The sequence below is a fragment of the Lampetra planeri genome, chromosome 32, assembly GCF_965212315.1.
Source record: "Lampetra planeri chromosome 32, kcLamPlan1.2.h2, whole genome shotgun sequence".
Classification (NCBI taxonomy): Eukaryota; Metazoa; Chordata; class Hyperoartia; order Petromyzontiformes; family Petromyzontidae; genus Lampetra; species Lampetra planeri.
Genome location: NC_136138.1, coordinates 10,735,570 through 10,755,164, shown reverse-complemented (window position 1 = coordinate 10,755,164; position 19,595 = coordinate 10,735,570). Strand labels below are relative to the sequence as shown.

The following is a 19,595-nucleotide window of genomic DNA, read 5'->3' as shown; positions in this document are numbered from 1 at the left end:
ATGCACACAATGAACAGCCAAAGACAACTTTATTCAGCTCCATTCACATCAAGTACACCTCTTCAGATATCTCAACCTGTACTTTTACAGTATATACATACAAAATATTCTCGAACCTATTAAATAACCTGCATCTGCAATTTCATTAAATTCTGATACACCTTGGATCATTAAATTTGCATAAAAGCGTTCGTAACAATATTTACAGCTCAATGGGACATTCAAATTCAAATCGGTTGACGGCGTTCTGTTATTATAGTGGTTGTATATCTTTAATGATTATTAAAATGCTCTCAGTACATAATTTGAGGGTAAAATTATAGCAGTAAAAACCTTATTTAAAACATGTTTAAATATTTTTAAATCAAGTGGCAAAACCTATGCAGACTGAAAATTACACAGCAGCCATCAGCTGCAGTCAAAACATTAAGTGCACAGGCTTCAGACATTACATAACCACAGTACAATAAGTCTTAACATTTTTACTCGTGTGGTACAATCTATTTCAGTGTGTATTTCTCAATGTTGTGACAGCCCACACACAGTGTGTAAGTAGTGGAATGTGTAAAGGTCAGATACATTTTTGTCTTAACATTGCCGTAATATTTTAACAGCAGGTTTAGTTGCCAATAACAGCAGTAGTTTTCATTGTTGAGCTTGTGTGATGATTTAAATCTCAGTTCTGCCCTATTCTAGATTTAAAATAATCCTTGAATAAAGGATTGTGATCAAATCCATCCCCAGGACATTACAGCAAGAATAGGCATGCGCATGTACATGTGTCTACAGGGGGGAGTGGTGGTGTAGTGGTTAGTGTACTGCGCTATGAACCCAGGTATCTGGGTACGATTCCCAATCACCGCTAACATCAGCATCCCGTGACATTTGAGCTGGTCCTGGTTCTCTGCATTAGTAAACTCAGCCCAAAACGTGTAATTGGTGCGGTGTGTAAACATCGGCACTATGGAGACAAAGACGGCCAGGCATGAGGAGCTGTCCTCCGCGATTCCTCATAGAAGCCCACCATCAGCACTTTTTGTATTTGTCTCCGTGTATAGAGCAATGAATTTGGCAGAACATATAACATCCATCCATCACAGTTGAACTGTGGTGCTCTGCCTTAAAAAAAAGTATACATACAAACATTACGCACACATGCACAGAGCATACAGTCAGTGCGACAAAAACGGACGCGATGTGGGACAAAGAATTTGGCAAATAAAATAAAAAACATGCACGCTGTAATAAGAAAAAAAACCGTTTGACACACTACCATGAGTTTCATTACTAATGCTATTGTACAGGCTGTCATAATGGTAAAACGTAATACATAATGTACGTCTTTAAATGTGGATTTGCTTGGAGTGCACATCTCAAAACCGCAGACACACATGTGGTGTTATACGGGCAAAGATCATGCATTTGGAATGCGGGCTAATGCAACAGCAGCATTGCACAATGGTCGGAATAACAGGGACATTACAGTGAGCTGCGAACAGGAGAATGAACCCGAGTGTAACGCAAGCCGTCTCATGACATCTGGCGGCTTGTAGCTGCAGTGTCATAACAAACTCCACCTCGTGTCTCTGCCAGACTCAGATGACCCGTCGTTGCTGGGAGTTTTAAGTGGTAATCGGAATGTGGACTGATGAATCCGCAAGTGGAATTCATTCCCTCCTTCAGTTGGGAGTCAGAAACTACTGTGGCTGCCTGCCATCGTCTTTTTTGTCAAATTCTGCACCAACCAAACGTCTGTGACCTCACCCAAAAGTTACCTTGGACATCAAACAACAGGAGCATTTGGTAATCCCACATGATGCCGATGGACATTTATGATCTTATGGATCACAATCGGGTAGAGCGGTAGCACAGTGATTAGCGCACCGTATTATGATTCCGGTTACCGGAGTTCGATTTCTCTCCACGATTAACATTCGGTGGCGAAAGATACCTGAAGCTGCCCCAGGCCACCCTTCACCAACCCGCACTGTCCAGCGTGATGAAGGATGCTCATGCAACCACCCCCATGACTGCCATGGCGTGGGAAGGCCTTCGTCAGTAAAATTGACTGACAGCGCTATACATCGTTATTGTTAACAGATAACAAACAAGTTTACGTTTTCAGCAGGGTGATGTTCCAAAGTTGCCTTAAATACTGAGCACTATGTTGGCATTTCCGAATAAATTTAATGGATCACAAAGCTATGGAGAGAAAACTCATAAACTGACATAAAACATAACATTTTTAATGACTACCCACCTTGCGAGACTTATAAAAGTCGTAAATTAACGGTTAGTTTTTTCAAGGGAAACCAAATCTTACAGGTGTTGTTTCAATGCTTATCATACGTTAATGTTTCATTACTTTCATTGATTATTCTACTTCTGCTCTGACACATGCGTTAATTAACTCTACACTATATTTTTTCAGTAAGAAAAACAGGTAATCCGCGATCACGTGTTTATATGACGGTTTTGGCATTTACTCAGGTCATAATATACATTTTTTAAACCATTTGACAGCTTTACAGGAGTAATACCATTATTCATTTAAACACTGTACAAATGAAATTAAAACATGGCTGAGAAGTAAAATCACATCAAGTGTCAGATCTCATTTTAAAGTACAGTGGTTTGCTTTATGTGCAAGTTCAGACCCATTCACGTCAATATTTCTTCCGTTGTAGGAAATCAGTAGCGCGTACGTACAAACAAACGAGCCGAGTGATGCCAGAAAGCAATCACATCTCCAGTGCACGTTTCGTATTCAAGAGAATGTGGTATAGCCCTTCGAACTATAAAGAGCTCAGAAATATCCCTGCTGAGTATTAAGCACGCATGTGTGCAACATGTCAACGTTACGGTATCTGTGCGACTGTAAAACTGCACCTAAAACACAAACTTTGCTCATCAAAGAAAAAAAAAAATTCTACCACATTGGGCCGGATTCATATCGTGGCAAAACAGTGGAAATGCACCACCTTTGGCGATTGTCCCTATCGATGGTAAAGGAAACCTTTGCTTGGCTTTGCCAATATATATGTATATGTAAATATATAAAAACCGGGCATTCGCCAACACATCAAACGAGCCCAATATTTTAATTATAGATCAGATGCATAAATCTTGACTTAAAGCTTTCGTGACTGCAGGAATTCATATCAGATGCATAATCGCGCCAAATAACTTGTGCAATGGGTAAAACCAATGTCAACTTTAATAATAATGCAGCTCAACGGGGACCTGCATTTGCATATAAGGGGAACGGCTGGGAAATTTACAAGGTAGCCCAGACCATTCAGAATGAGCTCAGTGTTTGTTGTTGTCCTTCCTAACAAGAATCCACCCGCTACAAACGACTCAAAAGTGTTGATCAAACCAATGGCAAAAACGTGGCAACGCAAGCAGGTAGCGTCTTGCTGCGAGCTTGGAATTTCAGCCTCATGCCAAAAAAACCTTACATTGAGAGTACCCTATTGTTGAAGAATATTGCATATGCAACATCGGGAAAAAAATTCTGCGCATGCAGACGTGCAATAATGAACCATACATACCATAACAACAGCCCATGTTCCCATGAATGTAATGTTACGAGCCTTACATGGTCTCAAGTGTATTTTGTCCCGTTTGCTACCATCAGACGCGTCGCCTCCGACGAGCAGACGACTCAAACTAATGATGGCGTGAGGTTGCCTGGCTTTGGCATCAACGCTGGCTTAGACGACACCCTGCCTCGTCACACACAGGGCGTCACACACACACACACCGAGTCAGCGGAAGCAATGTGCAAACACAGCCACTCTTTGTGGCAGACTAATTTGAAAATGTTGCCATCTGCTATAGGAGAATGGTACGTTGTAATATTCACACACATTATAACATAATTCTAATTTGTGTGTGTGTAGCCTTGATGATGATAATGTGCTCCATTGTTATAGATACCCCAACAAAAACAGCAATATGATATTCTTTTTATATATATAAAGGACCGTATTAAATCCTTGAACACTATTCTCTGCATGATGTTCAGCCATCACGTTCACAACAGTGAGAAGAGGCTCATTAGAATCAAATGGGGTATCTATAAAAGGGATCACCCTGTATATTTAACGGCCTAAAAAAACTGTTTGCTAGTGCAGGCACAGTATAGCGAGCACCCACCTGGCACCATGACCACCCGAGACGTCATCACGAGACCCCGCCACGGCTTCTTTATTGATCTGTGATTGTCGACATGGGCAGAGAGGCGCTGCGTTACAACTGGCGGAACCTGGACTACACGAAAGGGAGGAATACCATAGGTGTCCCTCCAACGGTTATCACAGTCATCCAAGATAAAAACAACGTGAGATACACTCTTGAACCCATCCTATTAAGTGGGGAAATTAATTTGACACTGTAGGATGTGCGAAATATATGAAAGAAAAACATTTATAGATATAAAAACGAATTTTATTGTTTTTAGGATGTTATTTGTCTGACACCGAAGAATTGTTGTGCAGTAAGTGACGGTTGCATAATTAAATACATATTTGAGTGTTGTGAACTGCAGGGATATTAAAAACCAAACAATAAGTTTTCAACAACACTTGTGTTCGTGTGGCTGGGACACACACACAGAGCTTTCCCCTCTGTTTTCTCACTGTGACTCCTCCGATGAGCACAGTTGACTTTGTACGTTGTGTTAAAGAAGTTCCACGTACATGTGGCCAGAATGCTGGTCTCATAGGACAGAGTTTCTAACCAAACAGCAGTTCCATTCCTTCTAAATTTGAAGCTTTTGTGACTGCAAGGATTCATACTCTTAGTTCTTTCGGTAAAGTCACGTAGGTAAAAAATGAAAAAAAAAATCATTGATTTTATTATTTTATTAATTTTTGTTATTTAATTTTTTATTAATTTTAATTTCATTTTTTACCTACGTCACTTTACCGAAAGAGCTAAGATTATATATAGCAGTTCCATTCTCTCCAAAAGTCAAGCACCCACCTGCCAGGCATCCTGCTCAGCCAAGTACTGAGGTTTTGTATGCCACTGCTGTTGCGGTTCTTCTTGTCCCGTAGCTTTGGATTTGCCTTGCTTGGAATACATAGGCACCGACGGGGGAGGCCTGCATATGACGTGAACCGCGAGACACAGGTGGGGCACAGACGTGTTATTAACACTACAGCGCCGAACTGCTGATCCAAATCATTAAAAGAGATATGTTTCCCGAACGTGCAGGTGGTATGACCGAGATGTGTCGGAGGGAAGTGCGAGGATTTCGAAAGCATTCAATATTTACTTGGGCAACGACCTGCACTGCCCAGTCCACAACTTAGGGCTCCCGAAATTTACGGTGCCCGCGTTGAGACACGATATAAAATACGCAACCTTATTCTGACAATGTGATAAAAGCTGCCCGCTAAGCGGTGAAAAGGGTGGTGGATTTAAAGCACAAAGGTTGTGATGCAGATGATGGCGGAGGGCCATGTAAAGTGTGGTTGAGTGCTCCGTCTGCGGTTTCTCATTAGTTCCTGTAAAACAGAGCAAACTGCCAAACTTGAAATGGCCCATTGCCAAAGCAAGACCGTTAATGCCAAATTAGGCTAATTTCCATCGCCCGTGGTAGGATGTAACGAATCGCCCTCCCACAGCAATTCGATAAAGTATCACAATTCAGAGTAACTATTTGACAAAAAAAAAAACTTAGATTTGACGATGGTTTTTAACAGATTGTAATTATAGTTGAATATTTCATTTCTTGTTTGATTGAGTTTGTTTTGTTGTTAGCCAAAACTCAACGTTAACTCATCACTTGCATACGATTTGCATTAAGTGTAAATGATCGTTCATCACACACAAGATTCAATGCATATATCGTGAGTGTGAGGATCGATATTAATTTGTGAATCGATGAATCGTTACACGCCTATCAAAAATACTCCTGTATTCACGTATTTTACGATACAATGAACAAGACAGGATGCGCTTATTTAATACAAGCTCACCTTGTGGGCACTATTGTAGAGACTTCAGAGCCATTTGTAAACTGCAATGGGAAAATGAGCAACAAGACAATCACGACTGATATCATTTCACAATATCACAAATACTGATAAAGTTCACGTGTGTGTGTGTTTGTGTCATCATTGCTTAGTGGCAAAGGGCAGCTGTTGTCATTGTTGTTGTACCAGAACACATGGAGGTTATGGACAGAGTAAGAGCTGAATGAAGACATTTATCTGAACAACTTGAGACTGGTAACCTACGTGGACTTGGCTTTGAGTCGCTGAGGTTTTGGGAGCACTGGCTTGAGGTGGAATGAGAGGTCTAAAGAAACACAATTCCACATCAACAACATCAAGGTTTGCATCACTCAACTGGTAATATAGATAACGTTCAAGATTGTTTGTCTAATGCCTTTTCAGTGTACTGAGCAGGCTAGCGCCGAGATCCTCGGCTTCAGTCCAGGCAGCCGCCAATTAAAAAACCAGGATCTCAAGAATCAGTGGTCTTAACCCGGTCACCAACGACTGCACAAAAACTATGATATTAAACGTGATTGTCCATTAAAATTTGGCTTAATTCAACTTTGAGAACTAATGATTTGCTTTGACATGTGCCTATAAATCTGTGCACGATTGGAACCTCCTTGTAAAAAAAGGTGTCAGTTTTGTTGCCAGATAAAAGGGTAAAAAAACAATTATCATAATTTTCTACTGGCAAAGGAGGTTCCAATGGTGTAAATGCTTACCCCGAGCTCTCATACTCTGATGGTGCATTGTCTTTGAGTTGTGCACCTTTTGGCGTCATCTGGTCCAACAGAAAGCTGTCTCGGGTGAGGACCAATCAATTTCAAGGACAGTGCATACATTATCAATGTGTTTTTTGTCTGCTTTCCGACCGCAGGTATTGTGGTCAATGCAAACATGACTCCTTGTAAAAAAAGGTGTCAGTTTTGTTACCAGATAAAAGGGTAAAAAAACAATGATCAATCTGTGTACGATATCGAAATGGTGTGCCCCTATTGTGGATAAAGAGGCTGACCAAAGTGACCACGGAAGTTGTTCAATGATATCATCTTTATGGGTCATTCTCTGACACGGGGTCCTGCACTGCCAGCTGCTTGGGTGTTCAACACAAATGTCTACTATGCCTCAAGACGTGACGGCGATAGCGCAATTGGTATATACGCAATTTGGGGAAACACGAAAGCTATGGTTAGTTAAAGACAGTGAGTAAAGTATTGAACCATTACCTCTTGGGTATATTTGTGCTGCTGGGATCCGATGCCTTGCCATTGTGATCGTTGTCTTGAGATGATTCCTAACAAAGTTAAAAGAGTGTGAACAACCGCACTCACATTGGCTGGCCACTAAAGAAGTTATCACGGCATAGGCGAGGCCACTCACTCCTATAGCAAAGCAAAAGTCACGGCATGCGAGTGTTGTTTATATTTCAACAGAATTTCGAGATGCGGTCACATTTGGATGCTGTACAACTTAAAATTCTCATATCAATTGTCTTGTCAAAAAAAATAACGAAAGCATTATATGCCAATCGACAAATATACATTTTTATTGTAAAATGTCAAATCAACGTTTCTACAGACATCCTGTTACTGGTAGGAACCCACTGGTTCCACCAGCCCACAGAGGATTATTGTGTCCGTCCGTCGTGCAGGGAGGCGCTGGGTGGGGAGGGTGGGGTGGGGCTGGGTGGGGAGGGTGGGGAGGGGCTGGTGGGGAGGGTAGGGAGGGGCTGGTGGGGAGGGGCTGGTGGGGAGGGGTGGGGAGGGGCTGGTGACCCCGTGGTGTCCTTATAAAACTCAACGTTTAACCTACTCACGCCGGCTTGTGCCCGCCCTCACAGTCGGGCATTTTTGCGGAATACACCACGCCGCCGTTGACCCTGGCCATTGACCGAGCAACCCAACGTTCCTACCAGCTCCCTCAGCAGGAATGTGTTCAGTTCCTTTGTAAACGTCAAAACAGCGTACCATCAACTGCGACGATGGTTGAAATTTGGATTCTCCTTTGGGCGTTGCTTTGGTGTTGCCAGAACTGTAATGGGGAAAAAAGGTTGTGCTTTTCACAAACAATATTGGCATCGGAGAATCAGTGACACGAATAACATTCCAACTGACGAAGCGTGCGGCAAGACGGGTCGGGGCTAAACAGGTGTGAAAGCTGTTTAACGATGGGGGTTGTGTTTGAGAGATGAAAGTGCATGGACTGATGTGTATGCAGATTAATCTGTTACAAAACATATTTTCAACAAAGCCTTTATACACTTCTCTAAATCGTTTTTTCTTAAATAATGTCACGCTATCACGCACGCTGGCATCGTGGTTCACGCACTGCACTTTCAACCCAGCGACGTGATATCGATTCACGGCCACGGCTAACACTAACCAGTGCGAAGAATGACAAAACAACTCTCATGACTGGACGCAGAGTGGAGAAGCCATCGTTCTGCAGTGGATTATACGTATGTGGAACTTCTTTTTCGCACGTTACGTAGCCAACCGTGCTCATTGGAGGTACGGGTGAAGGACAACAAACTAAACACAAAAAGCAGTTCGAGAGAAATTAGTGATCAATCTAGATTTGAACCTTATGGCGGTATCCCGGGGTACCATAGTAACATAGTACCCCGGCTCTCGAAGAATGTCCGTGATGCAGTCATTTTTAGTCTGTTGATGGTCGGCAATGCAGCAATTGATTCATCTCGACGAGCTGTACACGATGCACCACTACGGTGCGTGCGAGCGTTCAGGGTTTCAGCGCAATCGTCCTCGCTTCGTTTCTACATCGCGGAGTAGCACTGATTTTGGATTGATTGGTACCCCAGTCGCGGAGTTAAGTACACCCCTGTAAAAAGTAGTGCCCCAGAAATTAAGTATTTAATTGCCTCGGCCATTTTGTATTATTTGGTACCCTGGGGTACTGCCATAAGGATCATTTAAAATTTACAAAGGAGCTGCATAATAAATATAGGTTTGGGATTTATCACGATCAATCATGAGTGTGTGTGTCAATTTCAGGATGTATGCGTCCAATTGTCATTTAAGTATATTGAACTTCTTTCACACATTACATAGCCAACCATACTAATTGGAGGTGCGGGGGAAGGACGACATTATATGCAAGCAATCAGACTGAGGAAGCCCGAAAGAGCTGTGCATGGGGGTGAGTCCTCACCTGCACTCCTGGCTGCGTTGCATGCGCTTTCTGCGTATGTACCGCCGTCTGCCGAAGAACGCCGCCACAGCCAGCACCGGAAGCAGCAGCAACAGCAGCCACAGTAGCTGGGATTTATCTGCTTTAGCATACCAAGGCAGCGCAGAAATGTGCAGTAGAACGCAGTACGAGCGTGAATGTAGCACAAGGCAATGATTGACGCATGCCACTCATCCATCCACTCAACCGTATTGGCAGAATCTTGGAACTCTCTGGCAAATGGCATTATGGGGGGGATGGGGGGCGGGGAGCATCCACACCCCACAAGGGTTGCAAGAGCTCAAGGAGAAGGCCCCCAGCACCACCACTTTAATTTTAGATTTGAAGCTTTCGTGACTGCAAGGATTCATACTCTTAGGCTTTTTCGGTAAAGTCACGTAGGTAAAAAAAAATTAATATAAGTAATAATAGAAATAAAATAATAAATCACGACGTTTCGGAGGCAACACAAGTCTCCGTCATGTATCGCAATTATGACGGAGACTTGTGTTGTCTCCGAAACGCCGTGATTTATTATTTTATTTCTATTATTACTTCTATTATTTTTATTTTTTACCTACGTGACTTTACCGAAAAAGCCTAAGAGTACACCAGCACAATTTGGGATGGGCAATAATTGCCGTATTACAAGCAATGCCCAAATCACCCCCAAAAAAATGATATAAAACATGAAGCTTGGGTCATGACCTCTTCCACTTTCCCAGGTCTTCAACCCATGGATCAGCTGCTTGTGATTAAAGCCCACCCAGACTGCGACTTTCTCAATCCACAGTCTTCCTTGGACACCCTCTGTTTCTAGTTTGTAAAGATTGCTGGATCTATTGATGTGCTTAAACAACCGCGTATTTGTTTGTCTAATGATGGCTAGGAGATAATTGTGGTCAACAGAATTTCACGAGTTGTGTGTGCTGTCACAGTAACTTTTCCAAAGCATTTCATTTCGAATCCTATTTGCTGTTGTCATCTTCCGTTGACAAACTCCATTCCCTCTTTACGTGACACCCATTAGTCTACATTGTACTCAACCAAGCCAATGCAGCAGTATAATGCAACGTGACAGGGCACGATATAATAGAGCTGACACAGCGCAACAGATACACAAAGAAACCCAATAACATTCATGCTAAATGTAACGTCACGCAACCCGACTTAACTGTAGTGTACACATTTCTAAAATATTTGTACACATGCCATTACATGTTTACGATGCGTGTGGTCGGCCAAAAGTATTTCAAAGTCCTATTTGGCCCTTAGTAAATGATACGTTTACCACTGCTGGCTTATGGAAGCCCTGAAGCCACCGCGTGGCACCATAAGACCAAATAATAATAATAATGGTATCGCGAATTGAATCATTGAATTGCGAAGGATGTACATCATTACATCCCTTGTGCATGGCGTGTGTGTACGTGCGTGTGTGCGTGCGTGTGTGCGTGTGTGCGTGTGTGCGTGTGTGTGTGCGTGTGTGCATGCGTGCATGCGTGTGTGCGTGTGTGTACGTGCGCGCGTGCATGCGTGTGTGTGTGCGTGTGTGCGTGTGTGTGTGCGTGTGTGCATGCGTGCATGCGTGTGTGCGTGCGTGCGTATACGCACACGGCCATGCGTACCTTTGCAAGTGGGCCCGCTGTCTAAGGAGCCCCCACAGCCTTTAGAAGAACAGTCCGGGGGGGCCCAATCCATGGAGCAGTGGCAATGCTTGTGGTTGTTGCAAACCTGGCATGGAATTGACCAACGGGTATATCCCAACGACAGCAGTGAATTCCACAAAGGCGATCCAAATACTATAATTGCGATACATTGCAGTTATGTGACAGCACCTCCATCTTAGTGCGGCTGGCTACGTACGGTGCGAAAGAAGTTCAACGGACATACAATGTATCAGTTTAACACGTAGGCTTTGTATCGCAGAAAGAGTGGGGGTGTTTATTTTTGCACGGAGAGACAGCTAAGTAAGTGGCTTTTGAAAAAATATAATGATGATTATTAATTTATCCATAAATGCCACACTGGGTACAAGCACTCTTTTTCATGAGGATTCCTGCTCTATAGAGGTTTTTATTTTAAAGCGGTGCGCCCGGAGAGAACGCACCACGTGCGAGGAAGGACAAAAACCACACTCACCCCACGGCCGTTGCACTTCGTGGTGGTGTTGCAGTCGTAACCGAGAATCGTGTCACTTTGGCACTTTTGATCGTAGCACACCTGTGCAGACACAGAAGGCAAGTTAAACTCGCCAAACATCGCGAAACCTGTCGATGACTCGAAAATCGGCACACTATCCCAAAGGACCTTCCCCTAAAAAGACTTTTGCATTCATCGCCAAGTACATTAACTATTACACGGACATTACCGTAGTCTACGGATTATAAGATGCTCTGGATGAAAAATTTAGATTTAAAGCTTTCGTGACTGCAGAGATTCATATTCTTGGTTCTTTCGGTAAAGTCACGTACCGAAAGAACCAAGAATATGCTCTGGATGGTTAGATGCACCCCAAACATGTGCCCGGAGTCAATACAATTTTACAAATCTGGTCGCACAACACTTTTCACGTGATAAGATGTACACCCCAAACATATTCTTTCAAATACACAGAGAGAAGTGTTGTCCTATAATCCGGAAATTGTGGTATCTTAATCTACACAGTTAATTCTACTGGATGTTGATATGGCAGATCACCTGACTCACAATCTGAAGCTTACAGCTTCAAATCCTGGTTAGAAATCACTCGGCACATCATTCCTTCCTTCGGGGGTCGATAAAATAAGTACAACCTTGTAGGAAAGCACAACAATGACCATCCTTGAGAGAAACCAATCCCCAACATAGGAATGTGGATTTTCCACCAATGACCCAGGACCATCAACAGAAATGAGCACCTATCAATAGTCAATTGAACATGAAGACACTTGGGGTTTTTTAACTTGTGTATATCAGAAGCATGGACGAGGAACACAGGCATTAGGGAAAGTACGCAGGCTAGAGACATCATATGGACTCATCTTCTTGGTTCTTTCGGTAAAGTCATGTAGAAGGTAAATAATAAAATAATAAAAATAAAACATAATAAAATGCAATTCTCACGACGTTTCGGCCACAACGCAAGCAGCCGCCCCTTCTACGTGACTTTACCGAAAGAACCAAGAAGATGAATCCCTGCAGTCATGAAAGCTTTAAATCGAAATTTAGGGGCATATCATTAGATATGGCCCAGGGATCGGAAACCTGTGGGCTCCTGAGCCGCGTACGGCTCTTTAAGGACCGCTTCGTGATGTTATTTATTCAAGGACCACAGTCTTGCATTCACCACACAGTGCATTGCGGCTCTTGAAAGATTGAGGAGTTTTTTTTACCGAATTCGAAAAAAATGGCTGTTCTTGTTCTTTGGAATGCCGACCCCTAATATGGCCGGTTGGTTAATATTAACGATGGAATGGCAGCGGAAAACTGAGAACACGTCGGGCAGGATGTCTACTACGGAGATGGAGTGATGAACTCGGCTCGCGTGCAGGAGAGCTAAAGGATTTTTGCATCGTGACTTCATCTGAGAAGGCGACGACTTTGGGAGGCATTCATCTACCAGTGGATAGATGATGATGATGATGATTATAATTATGAATGTGGTTGAAGGAGGCAGCATCTCACCAGGCCAGAGCCACAGCTGGTTCCTGGCTGCACAAGGCCCGGGTCTGGAACGTCGGGCCCATAGTTGTAATCCACAGCACGGCAGCCCTCGTAGCTCACGTAGTTGGGAATGTGTCCGATGAGCGGCTCGTTGGGAGTGTTGGTGCAGATCAGCTTCCCGCACTTGACGTTCCTGCAGGGCCAAAAGTGTTTCACGGTGGTGAGATGTTAACTACCTCGTCTGGTATACAGGAGGTCGTGGGTTCAATCCCGACTCTGATGCCTGCTGTATATTTGGAGTTCGCATGTCTCTCTCTCTCCCTGTGGTCATGTGGATTTTTCTCCGGGTCCTCTGGTTTTTCCCTCCAGATTTAGAATCAACATGCGTTTAGTGTAATTTGGCTGCTATAAATTTCCACGTGAATGTACAAAAACCGTAGATGAGGTGGTGGGCAGGAGGGCTCAGCCCCCTACGTTTTTCTTTATGGGAGAAGGGGATCGTGTAAAGCGTATCATGTGCACGGGGCACTTAACGATGCATCGATTCATTGATTGAAATTAATTCTTGTAAAATCCCTTCCCCCCCCACTCCTCTTCCTCCGCCTGCTCGGATGAGTCCAGGTGTGCTCCATACCATCGATGCCCCTGGAACTACAGCCCAGAACGTCAGAATGTTGATCAATATCCGTCAATGTATGATGCGAGGGAGGATGTGGAATAAAAAAAATATATTTTTCATCAATTCTTCTGTTCATGATCCAAGCCCTAAACCACGAATGTGTGACTCAAAAGTGTATGCTGTCACAATTATGCTAGAGGCGCAAAAAAACTATAGAACAAGAAACGATACAAATATGAAGGTAAAAGTGAGAATCTTGAATTGAATCACAACTCTCCAATCGTGACAATTTGTTGAATCGCTGGGAGAGGGAGAATTGTTGAAATGCCATACTGGATACGATGCTGAGAATGTCGCTACTGTATTACTGAACGATCCACGGTCGCTGATCATTGCACGAGCACTCGCTCACTCACCGTGACTGACAGGACACAGGGGTTCCAGCGGCGTTCATTCCACAGTTCCCAAACTCATTCCCCTTCATGTTGACAATTGTGAAGCAGTGATCGGATGCAGGGACAGCTCCTGTAAAGACCAAGCGAGGACAATGACCGTGGTCAACTTAACTCCAGCCACTTCACTTTCAACACTCGACGAAGCACGCTGAAGAAGGTGAGCACATTTACAAAGCCCGTTCTCAATCGACTGCTATAAAAAAAAATATCTAAAAAATGTTATTTTACCAGGTAAGGCTCACCAAGCTATATAGCTCTTTTTCAGAAGCAACCTGGCTACAAATGATAGCTCAACGAAGTGGCTCATTACGTGGAAATTTATAGCAGCCAAATACTCTAAACGCATATTTCAAGTGTAGCGAAGGCTCAGGGTGTGGTTAGGCACGTACTGTGGTTAGGCTCAAAGTATGTTACAACTGTAGCTAGGGCTGTGGTAAGGCTCATGCAGTGGTTAGGCTCTGGCTGTGGCTATGGCTGCAGTTAGTCTCAGGGTACGTTAGGTCTGTGGTTAGGCTCAGAGTGTGTTTGGGCTGTGGTTATGACTGAGGTTAGACTCAGGCTGCAGTTGGCTCGGGAGAGGACATGGAGGCTATGCGCTACCCACCGGGGCCCCAGATGCCCACGCACTGCGACGTGTACGTCTGGCAGACGCCGTTGTAGCAGTAGGCGGCGGCGTTCTGGCAGGGGTGGCCGTTCTGCAGGAACGAGTCGTCCGGGCAGGAGGGGGCCGAGCCGGAGCAGAACTCAGGCAGGTCGCACACGCCCTGGGCCGCTCGGCAAACCTCGCCTTGGCCCACAAACTGCCAGCACCAAACACAAAGGTTAGGATCTCCTCTGAAGCAGTGTCCTTCATCGCAAGGCCCGCGGGCCACTGGCGGCCCCTGGTGGCCTTTAGTGCAGCCCCCGACAATACACAACACGTGAAAACACCAACCATCATCATCCTGCTGCTGCCAAACCCAACAATGGTTCCAAATGTGTAGCAGCCCTCACACTGATGATGTCTTATTGGCGAAAGTGCCCCCCACCCCGCTGAAAATGAGCGGATGCTGCATCTGGGCTGGACCCACAGAGCGACCAATGTAGAAAGAAAAAGGTTGCACGAGGAAGAAGACTTGATACGGGAAAATTTCTGATGGGCTCAACCAGGACACACAGTTGATTGGCAGCCCCTCACTCTCTTCAGCCCCGCCTGCTTTTTTATGGAGCCTCACCCACTTTGTAACTAGCCCTGCCCACCGCACAATGGGAGTGTCTCTCCTGTCACAATTTCTCATGTTGGCCCCACCTGCTGCTCACAGTTCTAGCCTACTCCGCTGCCAGCCCCCCGGGGCTCTTTTCCCAAATCATGGCAAAGATCTTTTTAAGTATGAGCCAACACCCCGATTATCACAAATGCTTTGGGCCAACTAAAACAGGATTTTTAAAATCCAGAACTAATAAAAACACATAAATATTTTTTTATTACAAAGTTACAAAATGTTACGCTAAAATGACCAAGTTACGTGGCGTTGTCATGGGTGACTGGGCAGAGACCAAAAGCTTGCTACACTTGAGAGCCTGGTTGATTCACAGTCGGCTAGCACCTCAAAGGTTCAACTTCATCTATTTAGCAAAGAACAGTGCAATGCGTGCGATGCATAGGAAGGCGTAACCACTTGTCCGTTAAGTGAGGGAGAAGTTTGCCAACGTTTGTACTTTGGACCATGAACTTCGTAACGACTTTCCCGCAGATAAAATAAAAGCAAAACAATAAATCGTTGAGTGAGAGCAACGGTAACGAGGCTATATGGATGTGCGCACGAGGGCTCTGCTGCAGGCAGAGCAAGAGGGGGAGAGGGAGAGTGTGGGGGTGACCTCTGACCTGGCAGTCCTTGCAGCAGGAGCCGTAGGCACAGCGCGCTCCTGATCGCAGCCGGCAGGTGCGGGCGTCGCAGCACTTGTTGTCGCACTCCTGCAACACAAAGACAAAGGTCACCCATGTAGCCTTCAGCAAAGCCCGAGAAGAGTTGTTATAGTCTGCAACGATTAAAGCCAACATGGAGAATGAGGGGGTGGGGTGTGGATAGCACCACATCCGGCCACATTCACCTCCCTCAGTGATGATGTTATGTATGTATGTGTGTTGAACTTCTCTCACGCCGTACGTAGCCAACCGTGCTAATCGGAGGTGCCGGGGAAGAACAACAAACTAAACACAAAAATCAGTTTTAAAGAAAAGAGTTTTCAATCTATACACACCACACCAACGACTGCGTCACACACCGCAACGGTTACTCATTTAGTACCCAGATTACTTGCCTCAACTCGGAAGAACCGGTGTAATTAACTAATTAATTAATTACTTTATTGTGGCACAGCCAAGGCAACTCTTATGACGGTTGCTTCTTCTTTGGTATGGCCGATGTAGATGCAGCGCAACAACTACAATTTTCGCATTCAGGTGGTCAAGCCAGATAACCACGTCAGAGCAGCGGAGTGTACTGCGGTGATGTCATTCGTATTTTTGGATCGGGCATTGCGTCGCGATACGTTGTACCGTCTCTGCTTGGGATGACCACAGTCGCACACAACTGGAGAGTTTTTAATTTTCCATTTGTGCATCAGATTATCCGCATCTAGTGCCCTGGTTTGTGCAGTGGATGCGATTTAGGGTGGACCATGAGCTCCGTGGAAGATCAAACCCAGGGCTCTTCTGCATTGGGGTCTTTCACAACCGAGGCATTTGCTTGCGAGTTCTTTTCGAACTCCATTCAGCTCTCAAGCGAACGAGCGAGCGCCCGAGAGGCCGGGACGGCCGTCCGTTCTCAGACCTCGGGGGAGCCGCAGTCGCACTCCTCGCCGGCGTCCAGCATCTTGTCACCGCATACGGGCGGGCGGAATGCCCCGTCCGCCTTGGGCACGTTCAGCAGGCACTTGCCGCCCTTCCTCTGCACGACCAGGTCCTCGAAGTCGTCCGTGCTGCAGCTGCTGAAGTTGGTCGGCACCGGGGACCTGGGCACGCGGGAAATGCGGCGGCGATGGTGGATAAGAGGAAGGGCTGCTGCTCTCAACGACAAAGATCGCCCCCTCCGCCTCCACCGTGTAGCCTTAACAGAATGCTGGGGCATGAACCTTTGCAACAAGCGTAAGATGCACAACTGCTTGAAAAATAGAGCAACACATTGATCAGTGGGTGCATGTACGGTACATTCCAAGTGTCATAAGCCACAGTGTGTGTATATATGCTTGCAAGGTACCGTTGTGCTTTCCGATTGTGATGCTGCACTGTGTATATATTTTTCACAATAATGTCAGGAGGTTATTTAGCCAAGTGCCCAATGACCAATATGCCACTTTTATAAGAGAGACATGCATATTACTCAATACACGTATACAGATAGTGCACGAAGCCATAAATACAGACAAAAGGACAGGCAGGCAGGCAGGCAAGCAGGTGGATGGTTGGACAGACAGATAGGCAAATAGATCAGCAGAGAGATGGATGAACAAATCGACAATTGGACCACCAGATGGACGTAAAAATAGAAATTGAAAAGTAGACACACGGACAAAGAAACCGCCATGAACATGTACGAGAGACCAATGGATAGCCAGAGTGATACACAAACAGGCAGAGACAAAGAAACATCCATGTAAACAGGCACAGAAAGACAAACATGGCAGACAGACAGACACACACGCACAAAGATGCGGACACGCAGACAGAGATAACCAGGCATACACACAGACGCACAAACACCGAACACTACGGTGGCACCCGACTTCTGTTGTGAGTGCAGGAAACCCACGGGAGCGATCCCACCATGATGCAGGAGGACTTGGGGCAGCTGCAGGTGCGCCCGTTGTCGTGGCCCATGCCCAGGTTGTGCCCCAGCTCGTGTGCGATCACCGAGGCCATCACCACGATGCTGCGGGATCCCAGCTGGGGACAAGCAAAGGGACGGCATGTGTCACTGTGTCACTCGTGTGTCCACCCGTACTTTCGAACTGCTTTTGTGCTCAGTTTGTTGTCCTTCCCCCGCCCCTCCGATGAGCCCGGTTGGCTACGTGCGGTGCGAAAGAAGTTCAACATACATGCACACATCCTGGCCAGTTCACCAAATAGTGCAATGATTACCTTAGTTGTGTGTAATATTTTCTCTCACTTGCTTTGACTGCGAATGTTTTACAAGTATTTTGACCGAGCCAGATTATGTTGCAGGAATTCTGACTTCCTGGAATTCATTATGCCTTCCCTTATTTTTCTGAAGATGCTTGAAGTAGTTTCAAGAACAATGTTGCATCTAATTTATGCTATATTTGGCTGTGAGAATTGTTCTGCAATGTAAAGAATAATAACGATTGGTGCGTTAAACATTTGTATACCCCAGAAAATGTCATGTTTGGCTATGTCAGGTGGTGGAAGGTATTTGGCCAAATGATTATATGGCCAAACCCCAAAGTTCAATATTAGTGGCTGAGAAAACCTATGCGTCAGGACATTTTATTTAAAATTTAAATATATTTGTGCAGTCACTTGATTCCTCCTGTAATGCGATTGTTCTGCTTTCGATTTTGTTTTATTTTCCTCACTGTTTTATTTTTATTCCTTTTTTAACTCGGGGACCCAGGTCAACACTTACCAATAAGACTCATTCTGGTCTCTTGAGTTCTTACCTGGACACACAATATATAAACTAGACTAACTTTAACCTGCTTCCTCCAGCCTCTGCCAATTGCTTCTCAAACCCAAGATAAAATCACACGAATCCCCTACGATACATGGAGCAATGTGATGGGTCTCTTTCCCATTGGTGGCTCCATACCACCCTCGTCATCATTACCAGTCATGATAAATCCACTGTTGGATAAAGACTTCCTAAAACTGTCCATATCACTATATCCACAAAATTAACATTATAGGGCAGTCTTGCAATGTGATTTAAAAATATTGCCTCTTTAAACATTTTCTATAAATAATAAGACGTTAATTTCTAGTCAAGGCTCCCAGCTCGTGTGCAGGCCCGGCATGGATTGTTGCATCACGTCATCATGAGTGGTGGCGACGGCTTACGGCAGCCTCCTTCATCCAGCAATGGATTGATCATGGCTTAAGATGAAGACGATGAAGAATTGTACTTTGGATATAGTTCATGAGATGTCATGTGTCAGTATCCTCTTGCTCAAATGAGTGCAGGGCGGTGCTCATTTCTGTTGGAAGTTCCTAGCCAGTGGTGACAATTCTGCATTACTCTGACAGGAACCAGTACCTGCATATGACACCATGAACGCCTTCACACTATAGTTGGAGCTCATTCACTCCACAGGAAGGAAGGAAGGGGCCGAGTCAACCCCAGCTAGGGTTTGAACTCACCACCTCCTTGCTTGCAAGCCATGCTGCTCTCACCACAGGCTCCAGGCCACTAGGCATTTAAAACTGGCTCCTCCGTCAAATAATGTAATCAATTATTTACCGTGCAGCCTGTGCTCTAGTCTAGCAGGTGTGTGTGTGCTTTAGTTGACACCGTTTAGCTGTAGTCTCAAGAGCTGGGTGCAGCTGCGTTCAGTCCAGTAACTGGTTCATTGTTAGATACAAGGCCGGCCTTTTGTGCACGTGCGTGTGTGTGTGGGGAGCGTTAGTATAGCGGATAGCGCGCGGATTGGCGAATGCGAGTTCGATTCCCGCTCACG

At 45.0% G+C, this 19,595-nt stretch overlaps 1 protein-coding gene across 2 annotated transcripts in view; it reads right to left on the bottom strand.

The window, feature by feature from the left end:
- Window positions 1-12: 12 nt before the first annotated feature.
- LOC144729456 (disintegrin and metalloproteinase domain-containing protein 9-like) overlaps window positions 13-19,595 on the bottom strand; it is a 41,091-nt gene continuing 21,508 nt past the window's right edge. The window contains exons 11-26 of one of the 2 annotated variants that reach the window (XM_078609763.1): window positions 17,714-17,847; window positions 16,736-16,916; window positions 15,787-15,876; window positions 14,527-14,722; window positions 13,884-13,992; window positions 12,870-13,041; window positions 11,346-11,426; window positions 10,832-10,937; window positions 9,186-9,306; window positions 7,982-8,045; window positions 7,241-7,308; window positions 6,252-6,312; window positions 5,991-6,031; window positions 4,990-5,110; window positions 4,162-4,220; window positions 13-3,728 (exon numbers count right to left, since the gene is read on the bottom strand). In XM_078609763.1, coding sequence (XP_078465889.1) covers window positions 3,668-3,728; window positions 4,162-4,220; window positions 4,990-5,110; window positions 5,991-6,031; window positions 6,252-6,312; window positions 7,241-7,308; window positions 7,982-8,045; window positions 9,186-9,306; window positions 10,832-10,937; window positions 11,346-11,426; window positions 12,870-13,041; window positions 13,884-13,992; window positions 14,527-14,722; window positions 15,787-15,876; window positions 16,736-16,916; window positions 17,714-17,847 — 1,665 coding nt within the window. In that variant the 3' untranslated portion in view covers window positions 13-3,667. The remainder of the gene's footprint in view (window positions 3,729-4,161; window positions 4,221-4,989; window positions 5,111-5,990; window positions 6,032-6,251; window positions 6,313-7,240; window positions 7,309-7,981; window positions 8,046-9,185; window positions 9,307-10,831; window positions 10,938-11,345; window positions 11,427-12,869; window positions 13,042-13,883; window positions 13,993-14,526; window positions 14,723-15,786; window positions 15,877-16,735; window positions 16,917-17,713; window positions 17,848-19,595) is intronic. The other variant, XM_078609764.1, reaches the window with a different exon arrangement.